Raw genomic sequence first — 17,803 nt, forward strand, 5'->3', positions numbered from 1 at the left:
CAAGACCTGGTCTGGTGTCAGCTGCCGGATTATTCATACCATAAATGTCTGTGCTATCCACTGTTGAAGAAACTGGTCTCGGGTTAGTCTAACTTCTACCTGCTATCCCAAGGGAAATTATATCCTCCTGCTACGAAAGTGTGCTGTGACCTCCCCAAAAGCAGTGGGACATTGGCAACGGGGCAAATGGGTATGACAGAGGGGAACAAAGTGATTAGCAAACGGGGGCCCCGGTATGTGAACATGGGATAAAAATAACCTCGCTGACCCAATTTGGAGTTAACATGCCACTCAACCGCTGATCTCCTTTCCTGTCTTCCTCCCACTTTGGCCTAATTGTTCTTTAGAATGACTCAATGAATTTGTGGTGGAATGAAATTAAAAGAATTATCTTGAATCACACACACACACACACACACACACACACACACACTGGATAATCATGACGTTCAGTGAGACATTTTGAGGAAGCTGATTCTGAATCTGCAAATCGTTGTCTCTGGTCCATGAAGGATCAGACTGATGTTTCTAACTATAAAGCAGAGGAGCGGTTAGAAAGAAAATATGTCATTGAGTAAGATGAGATCTTTTGCATGATGCATGACACATGATGAAACAGAAACAGACAATCAGATGAGAGGCTTCGACTGAGGGAACCTTTCTGTTTGTTGGAACAGCTTGGGCAAAATGCTCAGCCTGCCGGCCATGCCTGCCGGTGATCAGCTGTCCCGTCAAGAGGAACAGTGGGATTATGATTTGTGTCTTAACCATTGTGTCCGGTGCGCGCGACCAAGAATTTAATCAGCAACAAAAGACATTTGATATTCCTAGTACCCAGATATATCTGGCAAGGCCTTGGCACATAGCTGGCATTAGTGGAAATGTTGCATTTGTGATACACCCTGGCTCTTTGCCACGGGAAATATTGAACAACTGTCGAATTTAGACAACATCCTGTGGAGAAAAACGGGGGCTACAAAGATGCGATGGGCTCTATTTGTGGACGGTGAGTGCCTCTAAAATAGCGAGAGCATTGGGTTTCAATATAAGCCCCCCTCTCTGAGCTCTAGCTTTCTGTGAATGAGGCCCGGGTTCCTATCACACCCAACCCCGCGGCTGATTTTAGAACACAGGTGTTGACCTTAGTGGAGCGGCTTGTGCTTGCAGCAGAGGAAAATGAACCCCTGAGCTCGGCCCGTTCGCCTCTACAGCTGGAGCTGCCGCTCTGTGTGGCTGATCACTGCATGGTCACACAGATGCTTCAGAACAGGCATATATGGAACTGAGGATAATATATAATTTCCTCCAGGGATAATAACAGCATAATAATAATACAAAAAAACAACTTACTGGCTGCCCAGTTAGTCAAACTGTCCTGTTTTGGAGAAATTCTTGCTATGCTGTATTTGGTAACTAACAACATTATTGAATAGATAGATTCTAATTATTTTGTATGTTGCAACATTTATCATAAACTTTTTTGATTTCCCCCTTCCCACAATACAAGCTCATTCTACATGCAATACTGTTTTGTAAGTGTCATAGAGGCAAGATGGTCACCTTGTGGCCAATGGAGAATTTATTGTTTTTTTTTATGGTGCCAGGAGAACACCCATATAGTATATTCACACTCCTCACATATCATAGGCTGGGCTCCGTTAACAGAGGTTCAAAGACTGACTGACAGTGGACTTTTAAAGGCAGAAACATTTTGTAAACATATTGACTGACAGACAGTAGTATTTGTTTTGACGGCCTCAAAAAGATCATTTTCCCCAAAAATTCAACCATCAAATCATCATGTCATCACTGATGGAGAGCCACATGAAACTGACTGTGCACAAAAAAATGACTTTTTGCTGTAAAAACAAATAAATAAATAAATAAGTGGTCTCACCGCAGACTAAACATTTTAATGTACAATATTTTGTCAACAGTGAAAGCAACTTTTTCCAACTATACTGTAAGTGTGAGTGACCCAATGAAACTAGTACTAAGTGAAGCCCAGAAACCAAAATGGGATGAAACTCAACCTTGCCTTCAGCTGTGACTGAGGCGCTGCTGTAACTGCTGTTCTGACTGTACCCCAAACCAATAAAACCACCCCATACTGCAGTTGTTTCCTTGTACCCGTTCTCTCTCCCTATCCCTCTCTTTCTCTCTCTCTTTTTTTCTCCAAAAAGGAGCCATTGACATTCGGTGTAAAAGAGGGGGTGGTGTGTGGTGGGGGCTGAACAGAGGAACGGCAGGGGTGTAGGGTGTCTCAAGCCCAGTGCGAACAGCTGAGAGGTGTGATTTCACAGGCTGGCTCCCCCCTGTCAGGGCCCTGATTGGGCCGGACAGGAGGCGCAGGAGAGGCCCGGGCTTCTAAAGGACACCAACAGGTGGGAGGCCGCTTTGGAGGGGGGCGCGCCCGGCGGGATAGAAAAGGCCGATCTGCAAGGCCTGTTCTGGGCACAACTCACCGGGCCAGATATGGAGGAGGATGGTTCACCAGAGGAGAGGGGAGAAGAGGAGAGGTGAAGAGAGGAGAGGAGAGGAGAGCAGCAGGGTGAAGTTGAGGGACGGTTCTCAGGTGGAGGGATAGTGTGAGGAGTTTGGCTCGATGGCGAAGGCCATCTTCAGCAACCAGGAGTAAGGTTGGTCTGTCAGTTTTGTCTGTGCTGTGGTAGCTTAGGTGATTCATAGTATGCTAAATTTTGGTCATAGCTTTTCATGTAAATCTCTACTGAGGACAACTTTTTTTAATATATATATATTTGAAGTGTTTCTTATTGTTGGCAAATGCAGAGGGTTAGTGTTTGCAGCTAGACAAGACTGACCTAGAAATAAGGTTTTCTATTGAGTCTGTAATAGACTTTGAGGCCTTGTACTTGTGTGCTCTGCTCTCTCTCAATCAGTTTCCTTGATTTTGCAGCACCATGTGAGTAAAATCAGGTGTCAAACCAGTTGTTAGAACGCGCTCCGGCAGAACACGACACCTCTGTCAGGTGAGGGAAGGCTGAGGTGTTATACAGGAAAGGGCTGATCAGGAAATTTGGTTACTTGAGGTGTGTCTCTCTCAGAAGAGCAATAACAATCTTTAATCAATGTATATGTGTTACTCTTTCTTATGGTCACATGGTGGGGAGCTGGTTGTATGAAGTAGCAGTGGATTTCTTATGAAGGAGGAGATCACTAGGTAGAAAGTATAGGAGAGGCTAGCTGAACCTACTGCTGACAATATCTCAACCCCAACTACTCAACCAGTGTGTGAAAGGGAACTACAAGAGGAGACAAGGATCCAAACGCAGCAGAATTCAGTAAAGGTGGGTAAAAATCAATTTCAATGCGTTCAAACTCAAACTCTATTTCCAATATGTGCCTCTTAACACTGGTATCTATTATCAATGGTCTTAAAACAGTTCCACATTGGGTATTTATACACTGTTGTTGGGATAAAAAATGACTTGGCATGGCAATGTTTAGGAAATAACACCGTTGTCTGCCAGGAGTCGGTCTTTGCCTCACCCTTCAGAGTTATTTAGACACATGGGAGTCTGAAGTTACCAAGAGAGACACTTCAACATCATCACGGCAGCATTATGTATCAAAGGGCTCTGCAGTCTGAAAGCCTCTGCTCTGCTCTTTAGCAGTTTTAAGCTTGAATTTTTGATAATTTAGTTATTTTTCTCTTTTTGCCTTTGGAAAGGTTCTTGCCAAGAAGCCTCAAGTTGTTGTAGTGATAACAAACTTAACGCTTATTTTTAACCTCAAAACTTGAAATTTCCCCCTTTAATCAGATAAAACTTTGAATTTCTATTAAGTCTATGGAACAGACCATCGCACCAGCTATCACATTTGTCTTGAGCCCCGTCCCTCTCCCTCTCTGTCACAGTTAACCATTGTTAAGCCGGTTGTTCCCGCTACTCTGCAACTGCGACTATGAAAGGGTGCTTTGTGTCCGCGCAGCAGTGAATCCAGTTGTTGCCCCTTGTGAAGACATGCTTCCTTATATCCCCATATGAATACACCAGTTATGGAATGTAAGGAAGTGTGTGGTTGCAAGGGGACTTGAGCGCCACAGTGGGACGAAGAGACATTTCAGAGTGTTTTCTTGCCCTGTAATGTACATTTTTACAACTGAATGGCCAGATGTGAAAGATGGATTTTTATTCAGCAATTTAAACCTATTGTCTGAGTGTGACCCTGTGTGTGTATGTGGGGTGGGGGTTGGGAGTGTGTGTGTGCGTGTGTGTGTGTGTGTGTGTGGGGGGGGGGTGTTCGGGTTCATGAGCATGTATGGTGCGTGTGTGTGTGGCCGCTCTGCAACGACAACAGGTGAAAGCCCCGTTCTTCTTCGGCTCCCCTGCAGCACGTGTACAGTTAGCATTACTGATCGGGTCTCAGGGAGCCCGTTTGGAAAATTCCTTGCCCCGCTCCAACTGCTGACAGTCAAGGGGGGATTGACAGACACCGCAGCTGTCACCCATTATAGCAACCAGAGGACTCTCGAAAAAGGAGGGGCGGGGGTCGGGGTGGGGGGGGGAGGGAGGGAGGGGTAAGTGGGGCAGGGATGTGGAACTGTCATTGAGAGTTAAGGTTAGCTCCTGCAGGCTGGCTTTGGAGGGAAGTAGGGAAATGGCTGGCTGTCCGGGGGTTCCCAAGCCTGTAAATAGGTTTCATCTGCTTGGTAACATCAAGACACCTGTTTCTATGTTGTAACTACACATGTTGTATAATTGTCTCCCTGCTCATCGGCACCCATTTATTTCTGAACACTGACTCACCTATTTGCTTCTTCTCTCTCTTTCTTTTATCAGGTAAGGCTGAAGAGGACCTGATGGCCTCATGGCTGCTTGAGGATGATGTCCGCACCCGTCCTGTTCCCCTCTATTCTCTCTCTCTCTCTCTCTCTCTCTCTCTCTCTCTCTCTCTCTCTCTCTCTCCCACCTCACTCTTTCTTTCCTCTACCCCTTCTCTCTCTCTCTCTTTCCTCTCTTCTCTGTCTCTCGCTCTCCCTCTCCCTCTCGCAGCTGAAGCAACACGCCTTGCTGTGGCTGGTCAAACGGAACCAAGTCAGGTGTTTCTGTGAGGTTTGGTCCCCTTCAACCAGCTACTGCGTCGTGAATTCAGTCAGCAGACACCGGCGGGAATGACAGACAGAGTGGCGTTGTGGCGTAATGCTGCATGCTTTGAGGCTCTAGTCTAGTGATGGTCATTCATTCATAGATTTATTTGTATCCTTTAGTAGCTCAGTGTTGATTGTTTCTGTATGACAATGTATGTTTGAAAATAAAATAAAATATTACTGATAATGTGCAGTGTTTATTTTGTATTCCTCAGTTTATGTACATTTCTTGCTTTGGTTAGAAATTGTAAGAACTGTAAGAAGAAGAATAGGAAAATTGTAAACAAATCCATTACATACAGTCACATTGTCCTATGCAAGCACATTTTAATGTGGGTAAATGTAGGAGTTTTTCTTGTTTTTGATCATTAGGAGAATTAAAATGTGGGCCTGGCCATGGGCTACTCAACTTAAACCCACTTGTACTGTCACCAGCAATGAACATTATGTTATTGTGCACAGTTGAACATTGATGAGCCACAATTGTACCTTATTATCCAAAAACACAATTTAGAGGCCCACTGAAATGAAAAGAGCCTCATTCCGCAGAACACTTTCTCCCAAAAAATCTAACCTGGCCTTATTGAAGGGAGAGGTTATGAGCCCTGGCAACTGTAATCTTAACATGGTTATGTTAACTTACATCCACAATATGATATATAGACCTACAATTTTAACCACATTCAGAAGATTATTTCAAGAAAGTCTGTGTCATATGTCATTTAGCCAATTTTAAGACCTTCAGAAAGGCAGCAGACAATAAAAAATTACTCACCAAACGCAATCCCTTCAAATAATTTAGTAAGAGGAGCTATTCAAGTCTGATAGCCTCAATGCTGCATGAATCGTCACTTGGCAGTGCGAAGTAGGCTATAAATTGAGCTGACCGCTAGACCTAACAGTTCAATCCAGGTGCCCAGGTAATATGCACACATCAAAAACCACAGTAGAAACGTTAGTAGGCTATTAACTTTTACCATCGCTACACATCATGACTGTAATTGAATAAATGGCACGTTAACGTTCGGTTTACTTACCGTTATTGAAGTAATTTAGAGTCTGTCGCTTCGTCTCCCCTCTTCCTAGTGCATTTTCTGATGTCATCTATCCAAGGTCCATACAGATAAATTGGTCCAGTCTAACAACCACAGGTCCAGTCAGAACCATGGACAGCGACCATCATTCCTGCAGTTATGTTCAGTGATAATTGTGCTGTGGGATTCCTGTGGTACTCAGAAGTTTTCCCAGTTTTCATGGTTTTTGGTTCGCTTTAACCATGCCCCAATGTTGTTTTATGCACGAATTTTCAAGTCTCAAAACTGTATTACTCATGGGGAACAAATTAGCCTATTGTCTATATCCACTGTGGACCCAATTTCTTATATCCATAACAGCACAACAAATAATTGGAGTTGTCAAATTCAGCATCCTAAGTAAGGGACGCTTGCAGTTGCATGTTTGCAGTTCAGCTCATTGATTCGACAATGTAATGAGCCTATAGTCTAATATATCAGTCGATATATGATAAAATATAAAAAGTAAATGATGTCAATAATAGGGACAGGTACAATTGAAATTCTGCCTTTAATTTAAAACAGTCAAAATAATCGATGTTAAGTGATTAATTCAAAAGAAATTAAATCAAATCCCCTCAAAGCAAAGCGTAATGAAACAGTAGAGATAGCAGCAACACATTTCACCACAAGGGGGCGATATAAAATTTAGTCTGCGCTAGTTCCCACAGTGAGGGAAGTGAAGCTGCACCGTAAACATGGCTGACAGTGGAGTGACAGGTGAGTTGTGGGACTGAATAACAGCTTAACGTTACAACCGTGTCCCATTAGTTGTCATTGCGTTGTGATGGATATAGCATCAAAATGTCTTGCGCTTATAACTTGTGTGTTGAGCTCCTTGGGTTTGGCTTCTAAGTTAATTTTCCAGATGCTAGTCAGTACAGCTAACGTTAGCATCGACACCAAGTTACTGGAGTGTGTGTTGCATACCGTGGCCGCCTGTTAGATATTGCTATTGAATGATATTGCATCAGCCATACATGTAGGTTTCTTATCCAATAAAATAACTTGGGGAGTCGATTTGTAGTTATCAGTACATTCTGGGAATATGATACTAGCGAACCAGTGTTCAAACCGGCACAGTTAGCATGATGCAAAACAAGCAAGTTCATAGTTGTAACGAGCTAATAACCTCATCAACATTGAGGGACAGACAGCTGGATACAGGATGATCATGTCGCTCAATCCTGCTTCTTATGCAAAGTGAAACATAAGCGAATGACAACCACCAAAAGGTTATCGATGTAATCAGCAACCCAACGGTTCAACTGACAAATTCATCCTGTGATCGTCTTACAGATGGACCTGAGAAGCCAGATGACATTGCACGTGCAAAGGTTAGTATCGCTTTTTTTTTTTTTTTTTTTTAGGATGCTGAGTTATTCAAGCCTAGTTTACATGCTATGTTTATATGATACACATCTGACCTACGTGTAATGTTGTGTTTTTGTCCCTCCTCGGCACTTCCAGAACGAGGGAAGAGAGCTGACCAAAGAGGAGAAGCAACGGCTGAGGAAAGAGAAGAAGCATCAGAAGAAAAACAAAGAGAAAAAAGATGACAAGGCCTCGTTGGAAAGCGAGAAAGAGAAGAAGCCCGTCAGTTCAGCCCCGGCTTCACAGCCAGCTACACAACCCCCAACACAGAAAGGTGCCTATTGTTTGTGCAAAATGCAGCACCCATGAGGCATTGTGGTGGATCTTGGACTGCATGATAATATATGACTTCAATCTATTTTTCACTTGCTGATGAGTAGATTAGGTGCTGGGTTAGGTGACATTGATTTTTTAGATGCACTGCACACTCTACTTTCATGCAGCTTTACTCATGTCTATGGTTTCAGTCAAGAAACTAGTCTCTCCATCAGCGGTCCATAATTACTGTCTCTAATCCCAACCTTGTGTCTCCTCCAGCTCCTTTGGCGGCTCCTGCTCCTGCAGTGGTACTTGTGCCCGTCTCAGAACCTCCTGCCCCGGCAGACAAGCCCGCTAAGAGCAAAGCAGAACTGAAGGCTGAGAGGAGAGCCCGGCAAGAGGCTGAGAGGGCCTCCAAACAGGGCAAGAAGGGAGAGGCGGGACCACAGGCCGCCGCCGGCAAAGCCAAGGCACCGCCCAGCGAGCTGCAGCCAGGTACTGTAACAGCCAGGAGATGGGGCAGCATGACACTTTCTCATCCTACAGAATCCCGACTGAACTCAAAGACCCATAATTTTGTGGGGAAAGTCTCATTCATTATTTATTTGCAGTGGTAAAGAGGCTCCCAGAGCATATCCAAGTGGACAACCCTGAGGTTTTAAAGAAACTGGCCAAGAAGTTGGAAAGGCAACAGGTCAGCTGCTTTATATTGTCATTTCAGACCTTTTTACCATGACAAAATGCCTCCTGAATACTGTGTCTTACTAATGTATAACCACCAGTCATCATAACCACCCTCATTCCTCACTGCATGTGATTGTACCTAACATTTCTTGCAGATGCCAGGGCACAACGCTGATAGACAGGTATTAGGCATCAAGGTCTGGCCCTCTTAAACGTGTGCTGTTGTGTTTTTTATCATTCTAATTGCGCTCCACCTCCTCGTCACTGCAAAGTTTACGAGAGGGATGAAGACAGGGATGGTTTGTCAGCGTTGATGTGTTTATATATGCGTTGTTCGAGAAGTTGATAACTACCTGTCTCCTCTGTTTTATGTGCTCTGTGCTTGCCTACAACACAGAGCTGTTTGCTGTGCAGGTTTTTGGTTGTAATCCACACTACTAACCTGTTAAAGTTTTTTGTTGTTATTTGTTTGGAGGGCCACAACGGTGTGGTGATGATATTCATTTGGAGTTTTAGTAGTTAGAAAAAAATCATATGTAAAAGTTATTTGTTTCCAAAGGTAAACATGAATAGGCCTCTCTCATTTAGCCTATCACAAGTCAAAATAGCATTTTGGCTCTTAAAGGACCATTGTTCTTCCCTAGGGTCCAGTGAATTTTACTTCAGCTGTATTTTGGATTATGCCTGGGCTTTGCCGCAATGGTGGCGCTTCCTTTGTTATCCTCATGATCCAATGTTTGACCTCTGAACTGCATTGATGGCACTGGAACATAATGTGTTATATTACAGATCCCACTCCGGTCGGACTATGGCTACAAAGTCAGCCTGTTTTCTCACCTCCACCAGTACAGTCGCAAAGCCCCTCTCACACAGCAACTGAGGTAAGCTGACTTTGACTTTTCATACGCAGTGTATCAGAAAATTCCGTTGTCGCTGATGTCAAACTTCTAGTTGTACATTTGCACCAAGTGCTCTGCAATGAAGACTTGTTCATGTAGTATCAGGTTATCTTGATAGAAAATAAAGTGTTTGGAAATCCTAGTTCCTATACATTTATACCCACATCCTTTAATTTAATCCAGTTGATCCATTATTGACTGGTTTTGTCTGCGGCAGCATTCCCTCCTCAGTGATTCACCCCGCTGTTGTGCGGCTGGGTCTGCAGTATTCACAGGGCATTGTGGCAGGATCCAACGCTCGCTCTGTCGCTCTGCTGCACGCCTTCAAGCAGGTACAGTCCCACAGAACACACATCCATTCATTTTGACTGCTTTACCCATCCTGTTGTCCTCTCTGTCCTGTATTTAGACTGACCAAGAGTGTCACATAGCAAAAAAAACAAGGCTTGATTTGTTTCCCTACATCATAAAGTTTTCCGTTCATAATGGGTGGTTTGACTGGTTTGAGTGTAGTGGAAGTGCTTATATTACTTCATGCAGTGTTAACGGAAATGTGAGACACTCACCGTAGCCATAAGCATTCTTTACATTTGATTAGTTTGTAACCATCACTTGTGATAGAACAAACAATTTGGTTAGCACTCCAATATGACTACAACAGAAAAGATGTTTTCTCTGTTACCTCTGTTTTCACAAACAAGGAAAGATATGGGAAATTAGATTTTAACAGTGAGCATAATAGAATGCCACACGTGTCTACACTGATGATGAGGTGTTCCCAAATTATATTAAAAATATGACATATTGACTGAAATTGTGCCAACTCTTTAAAGTTAATGGCCTACAACTGTATATGTTGTCTTTCTGTCCAGGTAATAAGGGACTACACTACGCCTCCCAATGAGGAGCTGTCTAGAGACCTGGTCAACAAGCTGAAACCCTATATCAGGTACAAAAAAATGTTTTACATCTAATCCTGTATCATCAACATCCTGCGTTAGCTTTGATAAGACCTGATAAGTAAAAGTAATATGGCAGAAATAGAGGCTGTTGCTTCTATCTATCCTCTTGATTTGTAACCTCATAAATCAAGTTGATGGAACACTTTATTTTGAGCTACACTGAAATTTGTCTTTTTTTTGTCTTTTTCTCTTGCAGTTTTTTGAATCAATGTCGCCCTCTGTCAGCCAGCATGGGTAACGCAATCAAATACATCAAGAAAGAGATCTCCAATATTCCTAGTCAATGCAAAGAAGAAGAGGTTATTTTCACTTCTGTTTTTCAGTTGGAGTTTAGCCTGAAGTCATACACTTAGTGTATTGCAGCTCACATATCGCATACACATTATATGAGTCGCTAACACTAGACTTAATGTTCTTGAGTTTCAGTATGGGTGTCCATTGCTTCCCAACTCATGCATTCTCTCTCGCTCTGTTTAGGCAAAAAGCAAACTGCAGAGCTGTATCGACCGCTACATCGATGAGAAGATCATTCTTGCTGCTAAAGCTATCGCCAAGTACGCCATAGAGAAGATCAGTGATGGAGATGTCATTCTAGTTTATGGATGGTGAGACACTCAAATCTGACATGTCGGCAGTTCATGTGTGTGTGTAGAACTTTCTGCATTGCTTGTAATGCTGAAGAAATACATTATGTATCCGGACTTGAACCCCCTTCTTCTTCCCCTTCCCTCTCCTCTATACTCTCACCCACGCTCACTCTCTCCTAACGTCACCCTCTTTTATTTCCTCTCCTCTTCCGTCTCCCTCCTCTCAGCTCATCGCTGGTCAACCACATCCTGTGTGAGGCCTTTGAGAAGAGCAGGAAGTTCCGTGTGATCGTGGTGGACAGCAGGCCCAGGCTGGAGGGCAGGGAGGCCCTGAGGCGCCTGGTCCAGAGAGGCATCAGCTGCACCTACGTCCTCATCTCGGCTGTCTCCTACATCCTACCAGAGGTAATCGCAAAACATTCATACATCATAGCCTTAGTGGATAGAGCAGGGCGTTAACATTGCTGTATTAAGGCACAAGTTTTCTTTATTCAGTAGTTTTGTGTGAATATGTCAAAGCATATTTCCTATTCATAGAAGTGTCCTTTTGTGAGTGTACTTAATCATTAACTCTGACCTCATAGGTGTCGAAGGTGTTCCTCGGTGCCCATGCTCTGCTGGCCAACGGTTATGTCATGTCCCGGGTGGGGACGTCACAAATCGCTCTGGTGGCCAAAGCCTTTAATGTGCCTGTGCTGGTGTGCTGTGAGACCTACAAGTTCTGTGAGAGGGTGCAGACAGATTCCTTCGTGTCCAATGAACTAGGTATGGAAATGACACCCAGACGCTCACTGGAATTATTGTGTGAGCAAAGCCAAAAGTGTCTGTGGAGCTGGTTTACTGAAGTGGTTTTGTTCCTGGTGTTCACTCCATTTACCTTAAACATAGGTCTATGAATTGATATAAAATTATTGCAACCATTATAAGCAATACCACATGCATTACTCCAGTATAGTGCATGGTGTGTAGACCAATTATGTCAATAGAAGAATCAGAAGTCTGGACCTGGATTCATTAGTCATATTTACTTCACATATCAACAAAGGTTTCGCTACGCAGGGCTTCATCAGTGTCCATTATAAAACGCCATCAGAATCACACTATTGGCCAGGTTATATAGACGAAGAATTTGTCTTCATCTGACTTGTCATGTCCATGCCAGATGACCCTGATGACCTCATCGTGACCCGGAAGGGGAAGACCCAGCTGGAGCACTGGCAGGAAGTGACCTCACTGGGCCTGCTCAACCTGGTCTATGATGTGACTCCGCCCGATTTCGTGGACCTGGTCATCACAGATCTTGGAATGATCCCCTGCACCTCGGTCCCTGTGGTGCTGCGGGTCAAAAACATAGACCTGTGAATCTTCTCTGCTCCACATCAGTCAGATCCGGTCCAAGCCGGTCCGAGTCAAGAGGCTGTCTCTCCGCGTCAAGATGGAGGAGTCTGTGTGCGTGAATGCTTGCACACAACACAAAATATCGTGCTTTTGGCATGCAATAAATATATATCTGAAATGGCATATGCTTTTTAAACAGAGTCCATGTGTGTTTTGTTGTGGCAGGATTGGCTACTTACAGGATATTGTGTACTGGGCTGATGGGGGTGAGTCAATATGAGTACTGTAAAGGTAAAAAGATAAATCCATACTCCAACAGTTAGTGTTGGAATGTAAGAGTTCTGTCTTTAATATTGGGTCAAGGCAAGATGTTTTAATTGGCCACTGTTGTAAGCTGTTTCTTTACAAGACAAACATTTAATTGCCATTACTTAGTAGGATTCCAATGTGGCTGACAACATGCTCTTTATTTTTAACTAACTAAAATTTGTTTCCTTAATTGCTGTTGGAGCTCCAACATCTGTCGCAGAGGAATTTTATAGCCAATATAAAATCTTCAGACTAGAGCTACGGGCTCGAGCTGTGTGAGGACAAGTAGGACATTAACAGGTAGTAAAAACTTTGGGAAAAATAACTTTAAATGGTCTTTATCACAAGTGAATAAAAAATTGTTACAATGTAGTTTCACACAATCCTGCTCATTCCCTTAAAAGTTCTTAATTAGTCTGAAAGTATGTATTGACTATACTTGTTACACAATTAGTGCATTGTAGCCATATTGCATTAATGTGATATATTCAAATAATTTCAAAAATATATACATTTGTTTACACTCTGGCCACCTGTTCATCTGACATAATGAAGACTGTCCTCCACTAAAGACAGTGCTCCTTATGGGTCAGTTGGTGACATTTCCACAGATACAGGCTTTTATATAAAAAAGTTTTTCTTAGTTTATAGTTAGAAATTGAGTCCTGAATCTCAATGTCAACAGGCATCACTTGACCATTTGCCCATCAACAACAGGACAGTTTCCAAGATATCACACGTGACTAATGAACAAAATACACATATCAGACAGACACAGATCCATACTGCCAAAGATATCATGGAGGATAAAAATAGTTTAATGTTTCACTACACCATCACTGAAACATACTGGAGTTCTGATATTACCAAGTGATATCATCAGAACTGAACAATATATTGCAGTATTTAATATCCAACTCATTATCCAACAATCTCATAATAGAAATTATAACTTTACAAATTCCAGCACAGGCATAAAAGCCCTGTTAAGCTTGAACCTCAGTGGTTCACATTGTGATTCATACTGTACATTAAAATTTACTTGGTTTCTGCCGTCAGTAAAACACGTTATTGCACATGCAATGAACTATTGCTCCAATTTGCCAAAATCCACACATTTCCCAAAAAACACAAATACATGCTTGAAGATATGAAGTCCCAGTGATCATGTAAATGTACAGAGTTTGGCACAGTTATGACAGTGACGCAAATCTCTCAAATTATGTTTAACACATCCTCTTAATTTCATTCATATCTTATGTCAACTCCAAGTAAAAACATACAGTGATTGATGTGGAATAGTGGTAATTAATGATAAAACTTTAAAACTAATGTAAAACAATAATTAGAGCAATCTTTGATCAAATACCCTTCTTTATGAAAAATTGCACTGTGATACTATTGTAAAAAAACATATCACTGTCAGTTTTAAATATTTCCCCTAAATAAAACATAGCTGCCTTGCAAAGGTAAAACAGTCATAAAACATTTAAAACAAGCCTGTGGTGGGGCCACCTCAGACTTTGTGTCAGCGTTTTCCCTTTCACGTCAGTTAGTTTCAGTTCAGTAGATCACTGCAGGGTTTAAGAATAAAGCCAAAAGCCGGGGGAAAGCAGTTCAACCTCAGACCGATTTGGCCTTGCGTCTCTGGGTGACCCACAGCAGGATGGAGATCAGGACTGTGGACGCCCCCAGAGGCCCAAACACCTGGACAGCTGGAAACCCCCCCTGTAATCAACAAAAACAAAGATTTAACTGCAATAACGGGATTATAGTAATTAAATGGTGTATTTTTTGAAACAATAACACTGATGATTCCTATTGAACTGACCTCTCGAAGACACTTGTACCCATGGTAGTTGTCAGCACAGCTGCACTCAAAGAAGCCGGGGCCGTAGGGGGCGCAGAGGGAGTTCTCCGGACAGTTTAAGGCTGTGGAGTGTCGACAGTTGTCAGATGAACAGATCTACCAACAGATCTTTAAATTACCAGTAATTTAGTTTTAGATTTGACTTCTTTATATGTACAGTGTACACAGTATTTTGAATGCAACAGAACAAGCAAAATCAAACACTCCATTGTAGAAATCACTGGCATTGACTTGAGACAAGTTCACAACAATGAACATTAAAAGGACAGCTGGATACTATATTAAGGCTGCAGCCAACGATTATTTTCATTATCGATTAATCTATCAATTATTTTTTTGATTAATCATTTAGTATATATAAAATGTCAAAAATAATGACAAATGCTCATCTCAAGTAACCAAAATTGCTGAGTCTGACCAGCAGCCAAAAAACCCCAAAGTACTGATTTTATAATGATATGAAATGGAGAAAAACAAGCAAATCATTTGTGAAGCTGTAACCAGCAAATGTTTAGTATTGTTACTTGCTACATTTTTTGTTTTCAACAACTAATCGATTAATCGACTAATCGTTTCAGCACTATACTATATATCCTGTATATAGGAAATCTCAGACAGGGACTTACACATCTGTCCAGTCTGGTTACACACATTCCTTTGGCCTTGACAAAGACGATTTCCCTCTTTGACCTCCACCTTTTCCCAAGATGCATTGCCCCCTGGACAAAGTACGTTTGGTGGCAAAATCCTGAAGAGCCAAAGAAATAGAATAGGATTACCAAAACATACAGATAAAATGAACATAATTTCCAAAAGAAGTTATCATGGGTCAAGTAACATTTTTTATAACGGTACTTACATGTAATCTAACTCAATAAATCCTTGAAACACTGAGTCATTGATGGTAACAATGGGATTGAGTGAGAGGTCTCTGCAAGGCAAAAGTGTATGAAATGTTATGAAAGTAAAAAATATATGTGTATAAATCTGTATAGTGTTATATAAATGTTAATAATAAACATGAAGGAGACATGGTCATAAATTCCTTCTAGAGGAAAGGGTTCTGGTGGTTCTGTACTTTGTGGGATCCATTTCCTGAAATAGTTGGGCACAGGTTTGCACGCACAAAACGTGATATGAAGGTTGGTTTTAATGTCGGGCATGGCATATTACCAAAAGGTGCATAACTTCCTTGTGGGGTGTTGTCAGACATGGCAGAAGTCTGTGCTCTACTGAGCACATTATCTAGTTTTTAACAGGTTGGGACACAAAATGGGTTCTGGGCATTTTGCTGATGGGTCCACAATCACAAAACTGGAAGGCTCATAAGATCAATATGTAGTGATCAGCATTGTTCTTGTTCTTTAGAGTCACTGAGGAAGTCTTTAGGCAGGGGATTTCATTATCTCAGCTATACTTTGTACAGTATGTAGTGTAAAAGGGTAAGAGACTGTATTTACATACATCATTAGTGCTGTAGATGCTCCCTGAAGATCCTCCACATGAGCTAATGAACAATTGGATAGATCCAACCTGCATGAGTATAAAAAAATAAACAGTGTCAATACACTAATAATATATACTTAACATTATGCAGTTCTATCCTTTAAAGTTGCAGGGGCATAACCTTCATAATGGGCTATTATATAGGGACATGTAGCTACACTTACAGCCTAGTTCAAATAGCCTATAGGGCGGTCTAAATAGAGAAATGTGATCAGAAAAAGACTGTCGGACCGCAACACCAGTGCTGCCTTTCCGTGCTCCTCATAAACTCGTACTTCTGACCTCAAAGGTCGTAAATACGACTTGTCGCGCATTCACGTGCTTTTGGTCAGAAAAAATAACAAAATGGGCCCTGTAACAAGAGCATTTTTTGATGGCTGATGTTGTTTTACTTTAGAAAGCAATTGTCACAGAGATACTTGTTCTGCAGCAGCAGAAAGAAGAGGAGAAAACATCAGGCATGCAATCGATGTTTTAATGAATTTACTAGCCACAATTTGATGTTTGATTCATCACTTAGGCTATACCATCATTTGTTGACGTGGCTTAAATGCGTCACATCTATGCAACATGGTAATCACAGAAAATTCCGACTTTCCCAGTTATGTTTACCACTTTGTTGGTCGTTTATAGTCGCGTGTTTCTTAATTCCTACATTTCCGACAGCACTCGAAGGCAACTGGCATCAACATCCATACCCGATAATGTATTCCGGTGTGCTCGTGTTGTCGTTTCTGAGGCAGCAGCGCCCGTCTGTCCGACCTGCGGATGAGGTGCAGAACTGGCCCACCGCGGTGCCATTGAGGACCGTCCCGTTACAGAGGCTACATACCTGTGATACACAAACAACCGCTTAGGGATGACGATGTTCCCAACGCTTCCTTCACTGACACCTACTGTATATCCACCAAAACACGCTATTATGCAATGATATGTAATTTGGCACTTATTTAATCCTACTATATAATTGTTATACTGCTTAATCACACCCTTACCTGCAGCTCAGTCAGTTGGTAACTCGCGTAAAAGCAGAAATTAAAGATTAATATAACCACTGCTGGTTTCAGCTGGCAGCACCCAGCTCTCATTTTCGTCGACTGAAGTCATATGACCTACTGTAGGAGCTGCACGTGACACGAAGCACGGCTTTATCCCAACACTTTTCCACCAGCCTCTTTGGCCATGTTTAACCTTGGCCTGCGCGTTGATATTAATCTGAAAATGCCACCGGCTTAGCTTGCACTAAAACTGTAGCTAAATGTCGCCTTTTGACTTTCCTCTATTTTGTTGTTTCCACCAATGTAAGAGGAAGGAGTGGACAAAAGCCGTAAGGGTGTTTGAACGCAGCCAAAGCGTTCAACTGCCTATTTTTGCGCTGCATTTACGCATAGAGTCAAGCGATGATGCGTTACAATAATAAAACGTAGGCATATTTAACTGCCCCTGTAATGAATAACATGTTAAATGGACACTATGATTAAATACGCACAATATGTTATAGCATCTTAACAACGAATTAGCTATTTGGCGAAAATGAAATAAGCTTTTCTAACTCACTCAATCTAGAGACTGAAATTGCTCCTAATAAAAGGCCTTAAATTTAATTTAATATTTTTTAAGTAATAGCATTGGAAACATCTTTCATGTATTTTTTTTTTGTTTTTTTTTCATTTCAACGATTCGATTTTTGTAATATAACCCACCAATCAAAGCACACATTTGAACGTTAATATTCTGTCATGTTAGTATTTTACTTCTGAATTTATTGACGACATCTAGGAACAGTTTTACTCTTGACTGTACTGATCTAATGAATTTTGACTGCGCTCTCCC

General features: G+C 42.0%; 2 protein-coding genes across 3 annotated transcripts; one reads left to right on the forward strand and one right to left on the reverse strand.

Annotated features, from left to right (window-relative positions):
• The first annotated feature begins 6,847 nt into the window (after window positions 1-6,847).
• eif2b4 (eukaryotic translation initiation factor 2B, subunit 4 delta) lies at window positions 6,848-13,255 on the forward strand. 2 transcript variants are annotated; one of them, XM_071537983.1, is made up of 14 exons: window positions 6,848-6,903; window positions 7,483-7,520; window positions 7,654-7,831; window positions 8,095-8,310; window positions 8,427-8,509; window positions 8,655-8,681; window positions 9,289-9,380; window positions 9,616-9,730; window positions 10,271-10,347; window positions 10,557-10,659; window positions 10,838-10,965; window positions 11,175-11,352; window positions 11,532-11,712; window positions 12,110-13,255. In XM_071537983.1, exons 1-14 carry the CDS (start codon window positions 6,882-6,884, stop codon window positions 12,307-12,309), a joined length of 1,638 nt encoding a protein of 545 aa, XP_071394084.1. In that variant the 5' UTR covers window positions 6,848-6,881; the 3' UTR covers window positions 12,310-13,255. The 2 variants fall into 2 exon arrangements, with proteins under 2 accessions (XP_071394084.1, XP_071394083.1); XM_071537982.1 differs by lacking the exon at window positions 8,655-8,681.
• A 136-nt stretch (window positions 13,256-13,391) lies between these two features.
• atraid (all-trans retinoic acid-induced differentiation factor) lies at window positions 13,392-17,284 on the reverse strand. The gene is made up of 7 exons (XM_071537984.1): window positions 16,966-17,284; window positions 16,669-16,802; window positions 15,929-15,997; window positions 15,324-15,395; window positions 15,091-15,212; window positions 14,426-14,526; window positions 13,392-14,322 (listed from the first exon to the last, which is right to left on the reverse strand). Exons 1-7 carry the CDS (start codon window positions 17,056-17,058, stop codon window positions 14,218-14,220), a joined length of 696 nt encoding a protein of 231 aa, XP_071394085.1. The 5' UTR covers window positions 17,059-17,284; the 3' UTR covers window positions 13,392-14,217.
• Window positions 17,285-17,803: the final 519 nt, after the last annotated feature.

The sequence above is a fragment of the Centroberyx affinis genome, unplaced genomic scaffold (assembly GCF_046629955.1).
Source record: "Centroberyx affinis isolate AG114_WGS23_722 - 3 ecotype Tasmania unplaced genomic scaffold, CSIRO-AGI_Caff_v1 ptg003179l_1, whole genome shotgun sequence".
NCBI classification, from domain to species: Eukaryota; Metazoa; Chordata; class Actinopteri; order Beryciformes; family Berycidae; genus Centroberyx; species Centroberyx affinis.

What these genes read in the sequence shown, in the direction of transcription:
- eif2b4 (XM_071537983.1), top strand. Translation starts at nt 6,882, where the DNA reads ATGGCTGACAGTGGAGTGACAG. An exon ending in GGCTGACAGTGGAGTGACAG is followed by an intron (nt 6,904 to 7,482) that starts GTGAGTTGTGGG and finishes ATCGTCTTACAG; the next exon opens with ATGGACCTGAGAAGCCAGAT. An exon ending in ACAACCCCCAACACAGAAAG is followed by an intron (nt 7,832 to 8,094) that starts GTGCCTATTGTT and finishes TGTCTCCTCCAG; the next exon opens with CTCCTTTGGCGGCTCCTGCT.
- atraid (XM_071537984.1), bottom strand. Translation starts at nt 17,058, where the DNA reads ATGAGAGCTGGGTGCTGCCAGCTGAAACCAGCAGTGGTTATATTAATC. An exon ending in GCATCTACAGCACTAATGAT is followed by an intron (nt 15,396 to 15,928) that starts GTATGTAAATAC and finishes TTTGCCTTGCAG; the next exon opens with AGACCTCTCACTCAATCCCA. An exon ending in GGTACAAGTGTCTTCGAGAG is followed by an intron (nt 14,323 to 14,425) that starts GTCAGTTCAATA and finishes TGTTGATTACAG; the next exon opens with GGGGGGTTTCCAGCTGTCCA.